At 43.5% G+C, this 14,369-nt stretch overlaps 1 protein-coding gene across 4 annotated transcripts in view; it reads left to right on the top strand.

Annotated features, from left to right (window-relative positions):
• The window catches only part of armc2 (armadillo repeat containing 2), a 253,785-nt gene that overhangs the window by 195,263 nt on the left and 44,153 nt on the right, over window positions 1-14,369 (top strand). For all 4 annotated transcript variants that reach the window (XM_038799209.1, XM_038799210.1, XM_038799207.1 and 1 more), the window contains 2 exons: window positions 2,597-2,742; window positions 12,251-12,350. In XM_038799209.1, the coding sequence (XP_038655137.1) occupies window positions 2,597-2,742; window positions 12,251-12,350 (246 nt within the window). The remainder of the gene's footprint in view (window positions 1-2,596; window positions 2,743-12,250; window positions 12,351-14,369) is intronic.

Below are 14,369 nucleotides of genomic sequence, written 5' to 3'. Positions count from 1 at the left end.
GGAGTAGCTGTACCCTCTCAACCAACGGGTCCACCTTGTGGAGTCGAACGTGTCTACAGAGGAGAATGGGTCCAGGAGCTGCCAGCCACATTGGTAGCGAAACCCCGGAGGTGGACTTCCTAGGGAAGGCAAAGAGACTTTCATGGGGGGTTTCATTAGTCGCGGTGCACAGGAGTGACCGAATGGAGTGAAGTGCGTCGGGGAGGCCAGCGGGAGGCCAGGAGATTTCTGGACCGTAGGGCCAGCTGGACGGCCCTCCAGACCGTCCCATTCTCACGCTCTAACTGCCCATTTCCCCTGGGGTTGTAGCTGGTCAACCTGCTCGAAGCTATGCCCCTGTTGAGCAGGTACTGGCGCAGCTCATCGCTCATGAATGAGGATCCCTGGTCGCTGTGGACGTAGGCGGGGAAGCCGAACAGAGCGAAGATGGTGTTGAGGCTTTGATGACGGTGGCAGACGTCATGTCGGGGCATGGCATGGCAAAGGGGAATCGGGAATATTCATCGACCACACTGATGAAGTACATGTTTCGGTCGGTGGAGGGGAGGGGGAAAAAAATAAAGTTGTATTAAAAATGTAGGAGGAGCTTTTATAATCTTTATTAGTGTCACAAGTAGGCTTACATTAGCACTGCAATGAAGTTACTGTGACAATCCCCTAGTTACCTGTTCGGGTACATTGAGGGAGAATTCAAAATGTCCAATTCACCTAACAAGCACATCTTTTGGGACTTGAGGGAGGAAACCAGACACCGGGACGAAACCCAAGCAGACACTGGGAGAATGTACAGACTCCACAATCAGTGACCCAAGCCGGGAATAGAATCCGGGTCTCTGGCACTGTGAAGCAACAATGCTAACCACTGTGCTGCTTGTCTAGATAAATAAAAGATATATAATTATATATATGATATCTCTTTATTGTGTTGTTTCCATTCTATTCACTATCCCTCGCTGTGATTTTAAAAAACATTATTCATAGGATGTGTGCGTCGCTGGCAAGGTCTGCATTTATTGCCCTTCCTTAAATACCCTTGAGACGGTGGTGGCGAGCTGCTTTATTGAGCTAGTGTGGGTACCTAAGATGCTGTTGAGAAGGACGTTCCAACATATTGAACGAGCGATATTTAAGGAATGGCAATAAATGGGATGATGTGTGGCTTACAGGTGGTAGTTTTCATGCGTCTGCTGCCCTTGGCTTTCTAAATGGTGGAGAGGTTCATGGTTTGAAGGATCTGTCGAAGGAGCCTTGGTGAGTTTCTGCCGTGCGCCTTGTCGATGATACACATTGCTGCCACTGTGTGTCAGCAGTGGAGGAAGTGAATGCATAAGGTGGTGGACTGCGTTTGTCCTGGACCATGTTTCCATGTTGGGAGCAGTACCCGTCCAGCCAAATGGAGAGTATTCCATCACAATCCTGACTGGTGGCCTGTAGATGGTGGACAGGTTTTGGAATCGAGAGGTGAGTTCCTTGTCTCAGAATTCCCAGCCTCTGACTTGTTCTTGTAGCCACAGAATTTCTGACTAGCCCAGTTAATTTTCTGGTAAATTTCAATTTCCCCAGAATGTAACAGTGAGGGGCTCAGTGATGATAATAATTTTGAGTATTGTGGAGAATGGTTAGATTCACTTTCTGGTTGGAATTGGCTATTGCCTAGCATTTGTGTGCTCCAGATGTTACTTGCCAATTATCAACCCAAGTTTGAATGGCATCCACATCTTCTTACATATGGGATGTGGACTGCTTCTAAGCAACCAAGTTGCTTCCATAACTAGGCTTTGGGTGATTATTTTATTATTTACATTGGCGATTAGAAGGTTCAGGAATTCTGGGTTGCAGAATTCATGATGTGTGCCGTTTCTGTGAAAATCTGGCAGGAGAAAGGACAGGTTGTGAATTTGTTTCCCACAGATATGGAAAACTCCACCAGGCAGCCTCACTTAGAGAACAGTCCAGCTCAAATTTGATTAAGGTTAGAATTTAAACTCCATCTCCCTGTTTAGGAGTGAGATATTAAAAAATCCATGTTGACAGTAAAAGCTGGGCAATCACCACATGGCATGTTAATAAAGTACATCCATTTCTGTATATGGAGATGAGGGTTTAGTAAACTGAGTTATTGGAATGAAGTCAGATTGTTCTCAGGCAGTTGTAATTGAGAAGTAATCTGCAACAACCTGTATTTCAGTCTTAAGGAAGCAGCCTTTACAATTGTCCATAATTCTATTAAATGTTGCCAGAGAAATAAAAGTGACAATTATATGGCATGATTATCATCAGTCTGCTAAACTACTGATCAGACTCTTTACTTTGATAGGTTAGTAAGGAATGATATATTAGCAGTTGCTATAACATATTGTTATTTTTGATAATACAATGTTACAGTAAAATATATAATACTACTGTATGCTTGTAGTACATTATTAAATATTAATTCACATTATTTTCCTTTTACTAGCCCCAACAAAACGTATTGCTAAAATATTGCAAGCTACATGTAACCTTTTGTAAATGTAAATTTAAACAATCTTTGCATCTCTGAAATTGTGCGACGAATCGCAAGTTTTTGAATGGTTTGTTATTTTCTCACTGGAAGGTCACTGCTACTCTGAGAAACTTGGCAGACCTGCCTCAGTCCCGATCCAGATTCCTGAGCACTGGAGCACTATTCGAACTATGTGTGGTACTGGAACAGCATGTTAATGACAAAGACATCTGTACAAATGTAGCCAGAATATTCAGGTAAAAGGGGAAAGTATTCATGGCAATTGTTAGAACCTTCAAATAATCTGTGGACAGATTATCTCAGAATTGAATTCCATTTTGCTTTAAACTTTACTGAATAGTATATTCCATTGAATTATAACTAAATAATATGTCTAGATTAGAAACTGCACACGTTTTGGGGATATTCAAAAGCACTCAAAAATGTCTTCAGAGCCAAAGACCAAAATCTTCTGCTTTATTTAAATTCATGTCCAAGTCAATTTAGAATGTTTTGATACAAAAGCAAAATAGCCTGGATGCTGTAAATCTGAAATAAATGCAGAAAATGCTGGAAATAATCGGCAGGTGTGACAGCATCTGGAGAGAGAAAACAGAGTTAACAGGCTAGGAGTTCAGTCATGTGGCACTACGGATGCCTAACACTGCTTCTCGAGGGCATGATGTTCCACCAGCCGCTCTCTTCACAGCCCACGCAGCGTTGTAGCAGAACTGCATCCCTTGTGTCAGCTATAGCATCGAGATTTACAGCATGAAAACAGGCTCTTCGGCCTATCTTGGCTATGCTGCCCGGGTTTTACCCCTAAGCTAGTCCCAATTGTCTGCATTTGGGCCATATCCCTCTATATCCATCTTTCCCATATGACTCTCTAAATGCTTTTTAAAAGACAAAATTGTACCCACCTCTACCACTGCCTCTAGCAGCTTGTTCCAGACACTCACCATCCTCTGTGTGAATAATTTGCCCCTCTGGATCCTTTTGCATTTCTCCCCCCTCACCTTAAACCTATGCCCTCTAGTTTTAAATTCCCCTACCCTTAGGAAAAGATGTTGACTAACTACCTTATCTATGCCCTCATTATTTGCAGACCTCGATAAGATCACCTCTAAGCCTCCAATGCTCCAGGGAAATAGTCTCAGTCTATCTAGCCTCTCCTTATCACTCAAACCATCAAGTCCCGGTAGCATCCGAGTAAGTCTTTCCTGCACTCTTTCTAGTTTAATTATACTAGAAGGCTTTGAGTTGGCACTAACCTGAAGTCACACTGCCAAACCAGGATTCCAATTTAGACCATGCCTTGTGTACATGGACCTTCATCGCTCCTCAAAGATTTGGGTTGAGACTGCAAAATGGGCCTCCAGCTTTCCTAAAAGGACTGTAGACCCAAATTGGAAGTACAGTAATTTTTGACAACTTTTGTGATTGCAAAGTGAAATATTCTGGAGTACTTCTTTCAATCTTTTCTGTTGATCTCTTTGATTTGCTGTCTCCCTATGGGGAGGACAGAGGAGTAGATGACTTATATGTACACAAAGGCAGCAACACGTAAGGAGACAGCAGTGTCAGTGTCTCCGTGTCTGCAGGGTGACAGGGAGATGAGCAGCGGCTGCAGAGAAGGTTGGCACCAGGTTGGAACCAACCATCCAAAGCACCCAGCATCTCCATATTCATGCCCACGAGTGCTTTTGTGCATGTGCCCATTGATGTTCTCACCTGAGTCCTCTGTAGAAGAACTTGTTTGTGACCTCACCCTGATAAGCTAGCAATAAAGCCATCCTTTACTACTCGTCTGGGTGCAGCCCACTCGTGACTCAATGTGCTGATTCCAAATCACCTCCAGTGTACATTCAATGCAGAATCTGAGCTGGAGGCTGAGAATTTCAGATCAAGTACTGGGGCCTCTTCCTAAGTACTGTGTTGTTGCTTCTTTCTCCTCCTCCCATAGTTCATAAGTACAAGGAGCAGGAGTAGGCCATTTGGCCCCTTGAGCCTGCTCCGTCATTCAATAAGATCATGGCTGATCTTTTGTGGACTCGGCTCCACTTATGCGCCTGCTCACCATGACCCTTATTCCTTACCGTTCAAAAATCTATCTATAGTTGCCTTGAAAACATTGAATAAGGTAGCCTTAACTGCTTCACTGGGCAGGGAATTCCACAGATTCACAACCCTTTGGCTGAAAAGGTTTCTGCTCACCTCAGTCCGAAATCTGCTCACCTTTATTGTGAGGCTAGACCCCTTGTTCTAGTTTCACCACCGCCAGTGGAAACAACCTCCCTGCTTCTATCTTATCTATTTCCTTCATAATTTTATATGTTTCTATAATATCCCCCCCCCCCCCCCCCCCCCCTTATTCTTCTATATTCCAATGAGTATAGTCCCAGTCTACTCAGTCTCTCCTCATATGCCAATCCTCTCAACTCCGGAATCAACCTAATGAATCTCCTTTGCACCCCTTCCAGTGCCATTACATCTTTTCTCAAGTAAGGAGACCAAAACAGTACACAGTACTCCAGGTGTGGCCTCACCAGCACCCTTTCCAGCTGCAACAGAACCACCTTGTTTTTAAACACCATCCCTCTAGCAATGAAGGGCAAAATTACATTTGCCTTCTTAATTGCCTGCTGCACCTGCAAACCAACTTTTTGCGATTCACGCACAAGGACACCCAGGTCCCTCTGCCCAACAGCATTTTGTACCATTTAAATAATAGTCCATTTTGCTGTTATTCCTACCAAAATGGATGACTTCACATTTACCAACATTGTACTCCATCTGCTAGACCTTTGCCCACTCACTTAGACTATCTATATTCCTCTGCAGACTTTGTGTCCTCTACACACTTTGCTCTACCACTCATCTTAGTGTGATCTGCGAACTTTGACACATTACAATTGGTCCCCAATTCCAAATCATCTGTGTTTTTTGGGGGTGGGCAGACAGCAATTCTTGGGTATCTGAAATTAGAAAATCAGAAAACCAAGACTGGTTCATTGATGTTCCTTTAGTGAAGGAAATCTGCATCCTTTCCTGGTCTGGCCTACATGTGATTCCAGATACGCAGCAATGTGGTTGACTCTTAACAGACTGCTGAAATGGTGTGGCAAGGTACTGTGTCCAAGGGCACATTAGGGCTGTGCAACAAATGCTGGCCTTGCCAGCAATGGCCACATCCCATGAAAGAACAAATTCAGCAAAGTGGGATGTAATACACATCATCAGCAGCTCCCTCACCTTGCCAGATAGTAGAATGAGGATGTGCCAAGAGCCAAGGTGGGGTATAAGACAGTCATCTTCAATGTTCTCCACAATGCCTGAAGCCAAGGCCCAATCACAGTTGGGGGTCAGATGACACTGAGAGCCATCTACTCTGGAGAAGCCGGCATCTTTTTCCCTGCAGGCGCTACTCTGCTCCTTTGTGCTTCATGCCACATTTTCCTGCAAGAAAGAGTGAAGAATGTCAGTGATGTGTCGCACTGTGTTTGGCTAATGTGGCTGCCTTAGCTGAATAGCTGGAGGTATGCGAAGGCAGCGAGATATAGATATGAAGTTGGCAGCAGTAAGGTGAAGTACCTGAATGTTAGCTTTAAGTCCTGAGGGTCAGGGAATGCTGCTGGGTGAGTAATGGGGGTGCAGTGCATTCAACAGCATTATAAATCTATGGTGCTGTGGGAGATATCATGTGGAGATGCATTCAATGACCTTGACAATCCATGTGTGGATAATTAGACCTCTTCTGTCACAAAGTCCAGAATCAGGAATTGAACTACTTGGTGACCTTTTAATTTTGGCGGGGGTCACTGGGAGCATTAGCAGATATTACCCCACCACCATGGAACCATGGGATGTCCACTGCCATCTCCACCACTAATGTCTCCAGCATTTAATCTGTCACTCTGGAAACATTGCTCAGCTCTGGTGTTTAATGTTCTGGTATTTTAAGTTGCAGCAATTTTCTTCAGTGCAGTTTTCTTTTTAAAAGTGTCAGCATGCCTTTAAAAAGGGAAGTTTACCTGACCCAGTGGTTTATATACAATGATGTCTGCCCCTGCCTCACCCGCCCCTTCTCTCCTCACAGGCAGCATTTAGTAGAAGAGAATAGTGTGGGAACTATTTGGTCAAATGCAATGAGGTTGGAATAACAAATTTGCATGTTGCCCGCCTCAATCTTAATGAGGGCGGACTAGTTGTGCATTGGGATCCCTGTGCCCAAATTACAGGTCTATCCGATTTCTAAGCAATATTGCAGATCAATGACTTGACAAAATGTTAACTGTGTTTCTCTCTTCATAGATGCTGACTGATCTGGGTATTTGCAGCATATTCTGTTTTTATTGCAGTGTCAATCATAGTCAATAGACCTATTTTCATCCCTTAAATGTGGAGTGACAGATTTTAAATGCAATACTGTTCTGTAATTGGGTGTTATGGTACTGTGATTTGCATTTGTTGCTTCTTGGGCAGCTGCAGAATGGTATTGAAAGTTAACAGTAGATCTGCAATTATTTCATCCTTGACATTTAAAACTTTCCTCCATTTTACTTTATGCACGTGTGAATGACTCATTGAAGCTGGTATTTGTGTTTTTCTTTCTCTTGTGAGTTTAAGTATACTTTAATCTGCTTCAGCTATTTTTAGTCTATCAAGACAAATATTTTCTGTTATTTTACAGTGCATTTTCGTGACCTATAACAAAAGCAAATTAAATGTAAAATTCAGCTGATTTAAAATTAAATTGGGGCACACTTTTGTATAAAAGGAAACTGGATAACTGTTTTTGTCAGAAAGATTGCATGAGCCATTTTGAAGATCAATCTGGAAAGAAGAGCTGAGCCAGATGCAGCACTTAACAAGTGCAGTACTCTTCGACTTACGCCACCAGATTGTATACAGGTCCTTGGTTAACCCATTCTATTACGCTATAATTACCCTACACTGCCATTAAAATATAAAAATAAAATTATAATGTTTCAATAACTTTCCTGAATTTTGTATGCCCAATAAGTAACTTGGAGTAAGGGATGCTTCTATTTTAAGAAAATAATCTGCCTCGCTAGTAATAATGTTACAGAAAATGCTTCCTCATTATTCTGCTGTCCTTTGGAAAGTAATGAAAATAAATCAGCTGAAGTCATATAGTTATGAGTCACTGGTGTTCTGCAATGAATTGGTACTGTGTGTGTGTTTCTGCTTTTGCTATTTCTCATGTGATTATTGTTTTTTCTTCCTCATTGAATTAGATGTTTAATAGTTTACAAAGAGCTATGATTAGGGTGCATTAATCCTGTTTAAGGCGGTGAGATATGACTGAGATGATGGAAAAGCAGGGTGAGTCCTTTACCCACATCTGCAATATATTGCAGAGACTTTCCTGTAACATGCAGGGCACCTTCGATTGAATGATAGATACAGAGAAGATTTCTAAAGCATCAGAATAGCAGAAATCATTGCTTTAGTGCCTGCAATGTCACCTCCACAGGACTTTCCTCGCTCAATAGTCAGCCTTTTTAAAAAATAAATTTCGAGTACCCAATTATTTTTTCCAATTAAGAGCCAATTTAGCATGGCCAATTAACCTACCCTGCACATCTCTGGGTTGTGGCGGTGAGACCCACGCAGATACTGGGAGAATGTGCAAACTCCACACAGGCAGTGACGCAGGGCCGGGATCGAACCTGGGACCTCAGCGCCGTAGGCAGCTAACCACCATGCCTCCCTACCTCAATAGTCAGTCTTTGATGTAACTGACCAGTATCACATCTGAGCCATTGTCCTGCACTGCTGATCTTCAAGGAGTGATCACAAATGTCATAATGTCTCCTAAGACATTTTCCTTAGACTCTCCAATTATTAAGGGAGCTTCAGACATAGGCCTGGCTTCCTTGGCACTCCAAGAGGCTGAACCTTCTGGGTTAGTTGTTTCACTAACACATCACCTCAGATTCCTTAAGGTTCCAAGGGATCCTTTCCAGTCAACCATCGATCTTCAGTCCTGACACATCCAGTCATGATTGATAGTGGTTAATTAAATAAGGAACAATAGGAGGAGACACCCCCATCCTCAAAGGTGGAGGAGCCCAACACATCAATGTAAAAAAACAAAGCTGAAGCATTTTCATCCATTTCACTCAAGTGCCTGATCCACCTTGGCTTCCTCTTGAAGTCCCCACTGTCAGTCTTCAGTGGATTCAATTCACTCAATGTGATATCAAGAAATGTTTAATGCACTGGATACAGTAAAGACTCTGGGCCCTGACAACATCCTAGTTTTACTACTGAAGACCAGAAGTTCCAGAAATAGCTGTTCCCCTCGCCAAGCTGTTCTAGCACCACTACAACACTAGTATCTATGTGACAATATGGAAAATTAGTCAGTAATGTCCTGTCGCAAAAAGCAGGACTAATTCAATCCACCCAATTATCTCCCAAACAATCTGCTCTTGATTGTCTGCAAAGTGATGGAAGGTGTTGTTGACTATATTAGCACGTGTTACGACCTGTGGGGAACTGTAAACCATAGCATCATAGACGCCCTAAATGTAGAAGGAGGCCATTCGGCCCATCAAGTCTGCACCGACTCTCTGAAAGAGCACCGTACCTAGGTTCATAGTATGACCACTATTGGTAAAACATTCAGCTCTTTAGCTGTTGGAGTTCAATCATCTCAGCCCCAGAACAATGTTGCAGGGGTTCTTCAGGATAGTTCCCTTAACCCAACCATCTTCAGCTGCTTCATCAATGACCTTCCTGCCATCATAAGGCCAGAAGTGGGGATGTTCGCTTTTGATTTTACAGTTTTCAGAACCATTCACAGCTCCTTGTATACTAAAGCAGTCAGTGCTGGCATGCAGATGGACCTGGACAACATTCACGCTTGATAACTGACGAGTAACATTCGAGCCATGCAACTGTCGAGCAATGGGCATCTACACCAAGTGAGAATCTAATGATTTCTTCTTGCCGTTCAACAACCATCAACCAGTTATATAAATACTGTGACTGCGGCCCCAGAGTCTGTCTGTCATCTACAGGCCACAAATCTGGATTGTGATGGAATACTCCTCACTTGGCTGAATGAGTGCACTATCCGGGACAAGGCACTAACATAGTAAAGTGTTCCAAATCACTTCATAGCATCATTATAAAACAAAATGCAGAAAACACAGAGTCAAATAAAGAGATTTTAGGTCTGATGATATTTGGTCAAAAACTAACTCACTTGACTGGTATCCACCCATTACCTTAAAGTCTCTCCACCACCACAGGTGCACAATGACAGCAGTATGTATTTTCCGCAAAATGCACTATAACAACTCGCTGTGGCTTCTTCAACAACACCTTCCAGACTTGCAACCATTACTGTCTACAAGGATGAGGGCAGCAGTAGCATGGGAACACTACCACTTGCAAGTTCCCCGTCACCCTGACTTGGAACTGTATCATTTTCTTCACTGTCACTGGGTCAAAATCTTGAAACTCCCTCCCTAACAGCACTGTGGGTGCACCTACTCCACATGGACTGCATTGGTCCAACTAGCCAATAATGTTGAGGGCAATTAGGGATAAGTACTACATGTTGGCCTTGTGCAGCGATGCCCTCTTTCCATGAACGATGAAAAAAAAATTCTCACGGTGCACTGAATAGAAATAGGGAATGAGGATCTTGGCCAAATAAAGTAGCTGGCAGAAAAAATAGGTATAACTTAATTAGCAGTTATGCATTAGGTGAATGGACTTTCTGTCTCCTTTGGGATAAGAAAGCACAGCTTGAGCATACCCTGCGCATGCTTTCATTTTTTTTGGAACTTGAATGATGGCAGGGAAATGTAGTACATTGATTTTAAAGCTTTTAGCAGCAAGGAATTTTTGTCAGGGAAGAACAAGCAGATGTTCAGTGACTTTACTTGAAATCACTGAGCTACAAGCGGGCGGCATGGTGGCACAGTGGTTAACACTACTACCTCACAGCTCCAGTGGACCCGGGTTCAAATCCGGCCTTCGGTGACTATGTGGAGTTTTACTGTCTGTGTGGAGTCTGCACATTCTCCTGTGTCTGCGTGTGTTTCCTCGGGTGCTCTGGTTTCCTCCCACAGTCCAAAGATGTGCAGATTAGGTGGATTGGCCATGCTAAATTGTCCCTTAGTATCCAAAAAATGTTAGGTAGGATTACTGGGTTACGCGGATAGGGTGGAGGCCAGTGCGAGCTCGATGGACCGAATGGCCTCCTTCTGTACTGTAAATTCTATGATTCTAAGCTGTGTCCTTTTCCATGTCCTCTCCTTCCGCTCAGGCAGTGGGAATGAAAGTGCTCTCCAACTTCCCAGACATCACTGTAAACCTCTAGGGGAAGCAAACCTTCCTTCATTTTAAAGTTATTTGGTGTGGAGGAAACAGCAATTATTCGAGAGGTATTTGCTGGGCTACATCATAATGCTTCACCCAGGGGCGATCCAGGCAACCTTAGCATTACCTAAGAATATCAGCACTTTGACTATTGCATGTGATTGAGGTTCATTATATCCATTGTTCCTTTTTGCCTGCAAAACGATAAGCAAAGATTGATCACCTGGCACGGCTCCAAATCATGAGGGCTGATATGATAGATGATGACATCACGACAGCTTCCTGCATTTCAGACATTCGCATGTAGGATAAAGTGATTAACATCATAAACTAGCTGTACCTGAATAGAATTAAGGTTTTTCCTCCTGATAAAGCCAAGGGACTTGCCATATGGGGTTGTGGGTACCGTTGCAGTCTAAAACTTCATTGGACCTCTTTATTTATTTTTCTTGCCCCTTTAGGAAGCATATGAATTGTACAGCACTACTGAATGAAGTATTCTTGATGCACTGGTGAGCTGCTGCTTGACTTGTGGCAAATGCTGCCTGAAAGGGTCCAATTGAAAAGTTATTCAATTGGTGACTTTGACTAGTACAGACAGCACTGTTCTCTTGGCAGAAATGGGTTGTCAGTCTTCAGCCAGTGGTTGACTTATTTCCCCAATAGCCTCTGGGGTAGGGAGAATTACAGGCTTCTAACGTGCTGGCATTCAAAAATGTTTAAATAAGACCTTCTTAGTTTGTAAGCCTAAACGAACAAGCATTATTTGTGGTCACCGGTGGGATCGGAGTTCGCGACCGCACGCTAGGGAGAGGACCCTTTTGCGGGCCTGGCAACAGAGTCTCTGGGTCCACATGATTCTTCGATCCTCTGGGAAACACGTGGCAGGGATCACCAGCGTAGCCCTGACGTGGTAGCCCTCAATGTGGGCCAAGGGGGTAACCCCTTAAGGGAGTTGCCCCCAATGTCCACCTGAGTTGCCCCCCCCACCCCCCCGCAATAATGCGCGGCCTGCCCACTCCTCCTCTACCAGTCCTACCCCCCAGAGACCCCTAAAATGGGAGACACGACCCCACTGAAACCCCCTGGATAGGGGAACGCAGACCCCCCCCCCCACCTCCCTGAGACCCCCCCTAACTAAAGGGACCCCTGCAGAGACCCCTAATTAAAGGGATCTCTGTGACCCAGTAAGTATACGCCCAGGTGAGTCTTACAACAATATATTTTTCACTGCACCTGTGTGGTGAATTCCGTTTGTCTTTGCTCCATTCATTTTTAGGTGTAGGAAATCTTCGCTCGGTTAAATTAATATGGTGCCGGACAGATAAACAAATATCAACTACATATAAAAGCACTCTGTGTTACCACGCTAACAACTTTCCATTTTTCTTCACTTTTTAGCAAACTTTCAGCCTACAATGACTGTTGTCTTGCACTGTCCGAATGCACCAGCTGTTACCAATTATTTTTGGCTCTTCTCAACAGACACCAAAGGAAGCAGGTTAGTTTAACTGAGACTGAAAGTCCAGTGTTTCAACATCTCAACATACTGTGGCCCCTATGTGTATGACACAATGGCTTTCCTTATATAATGGCAAACTGATTCTTTTTCATTTTACATGTTAATCTGATGTGCTTGATGCAATTATCCCAGTGTATCATGTTCTTCTGTTTTAACCTGTACGATCCAAGAAATAAATTAGATAAAAATCACAAATACATTTTGCAGTCCTGAGTATTTGTAAATATTTAACATTCTACTTGCAAATACATCTCAACTAGGGATTCCCACATTTGATTGGTAAGCATTCACCAAGTGATTTATTTTGTACTCTGACAATTCAATAGATTAACGATTGTGTCTGCATTGATTGCTTTCTGTTACCCATATCCTTTTATTTAACCAGTGCTATAACAGTATCTTTAATCAAAAAGATTGCTCCTCTTCCCCTACCAGCATAAACATTGACACAGCTAGACCTGTTGGGCTGAATGACCTTTATCTGTGCTGAAATTAAATTCAACTCTATGCTCCTTACCACTTTCTGGGATATCATTTGCCACTTGCACAGGAGTACTCAAGGGTATGAATGTTGCTTCATGTCGAGGGAGGCAACTACTGCTCCAGCAATGCTCTTGTTGGTGAACACTGCCTGAGCATGGCCAATGTATTTTTTTATTCTTTCACAGGGTGTAGGCATCACTGACTAGTCCAGTGTTTGTTGCCCATCACTAATTGCTGTTGAGAAGTTGGTGGTGGTGAGTCATCTCTTGAACTGCTACAGTCCACCTGGTGCAGGGACGCCCACAGTGATGTTAGGGAGGGTGTTCCAGGATTTTGATCCAGCGACATTGAAGAAATGCCGATGTAGTTTCAAGTCAGGGTTGTGTGTGGCTTAGAGGGGAACTTGTAGGTGGTGTTTTTCCCAGGCATCTAATGCCCTTGTTCTTCTAGGATGGTGGAGGGCATATGTTTGGAAGGTGCTATCGAAGGAGTGTGGTGAGTTGCTGCAGCGCATCTTGTTGATGACAATGACTGCTGCCACTGTGCATCTGTGGTAGAGGGAGTGAACATTTAAGGTGGTGGATGGGGTGCAATTTAAGTGGTCTATTTTGTCCTGAATGGTGTTGAGCTTCTTAAGTGTTGTTGGAGCTGCACTTATCCAGGCAAGTGGAGAGTATTCCATTACACTCTTGACATGAGTTTGTAGATGGTGGGCAGGTTTTGGGGAGTCAGGAGGTGAAACAGCTGACAGGAGATATGACAGTTGATCTCTAGCCATCAATGAGCTGAGTGCCTCTTTATCTGATCCCCCACCACGTTCAATTCAACCAAGATACCTTGAATCAAGTTATCTGAATATGATCATTCCCCTGGCTGGCCCTAGGATCACTGTCACTGGGAATTCTGCTATAGATGACCTAGAGTTCCCACAGGTTCCAAAGTGCACTATAGTGCTGGCAACCTTCCTGCACCTCGATACAAATCCAATGCTGCTACTCAGATGTTGCAGAAAGTATTGGCTCTTTTATAAAGGGACTTTATGAGGTATAAATCCACAGACTCCGCTGCCACCTCTATTTGCTCCTGACAGTGCTTCACTCAATGACACTTATTAGAATCATTCAAGTCCCCTGGCAGTAGATGTACCTGGGCTGGTACTTGTAATAAATGGAGTGAGTGATGCAGCCTGCTGTAATGTGATGACTTTGTGTAAGCCCCAGGGCGCTGTACCTGCTTCTTGTGACATACCAATAGAAGCAAAAGAAGAAGAAATATCATAATGTTGTCTTTAAGAAGGCCTTTCAAGCTGTTTTATTCGTGTGTATGCCTGTGTTGGAGTATCTGAGTTAATGAGGAGCAAAGGACATAACAAGAAAAGCATTGTAAACGTGGCCTTCAGCCTTATCTTATCCCACGCCTTCTGTGTACTCTGAGCTGATTATGCCAAGTGTGGCCTTCTTAAACAATATCAATTGCATAAGATTAACAAGACATCCTCCAATATGTATGAGCCAA

The sequence above is a fragment of the Scyliorhinus canicula genome, chromosome 6 (assembly GCF_902713615.1).
Source record: "Scyliorhinus canicula chromosome 6, sScyCan1.1, whole genome shotgun sequence".
Taxonomy (NCBI): Eukaryota; Metazoa; Chordata; class Chondrichthyes; order Carcharhiniformes; family Scyliorhinidae; genus Scyliorhinus; species Scyliorhinus canicula.
Note: the sequence above shows the minus strand (reverse complement) of the source record. Positions and strands in the feature narration are given on the sequence as shown.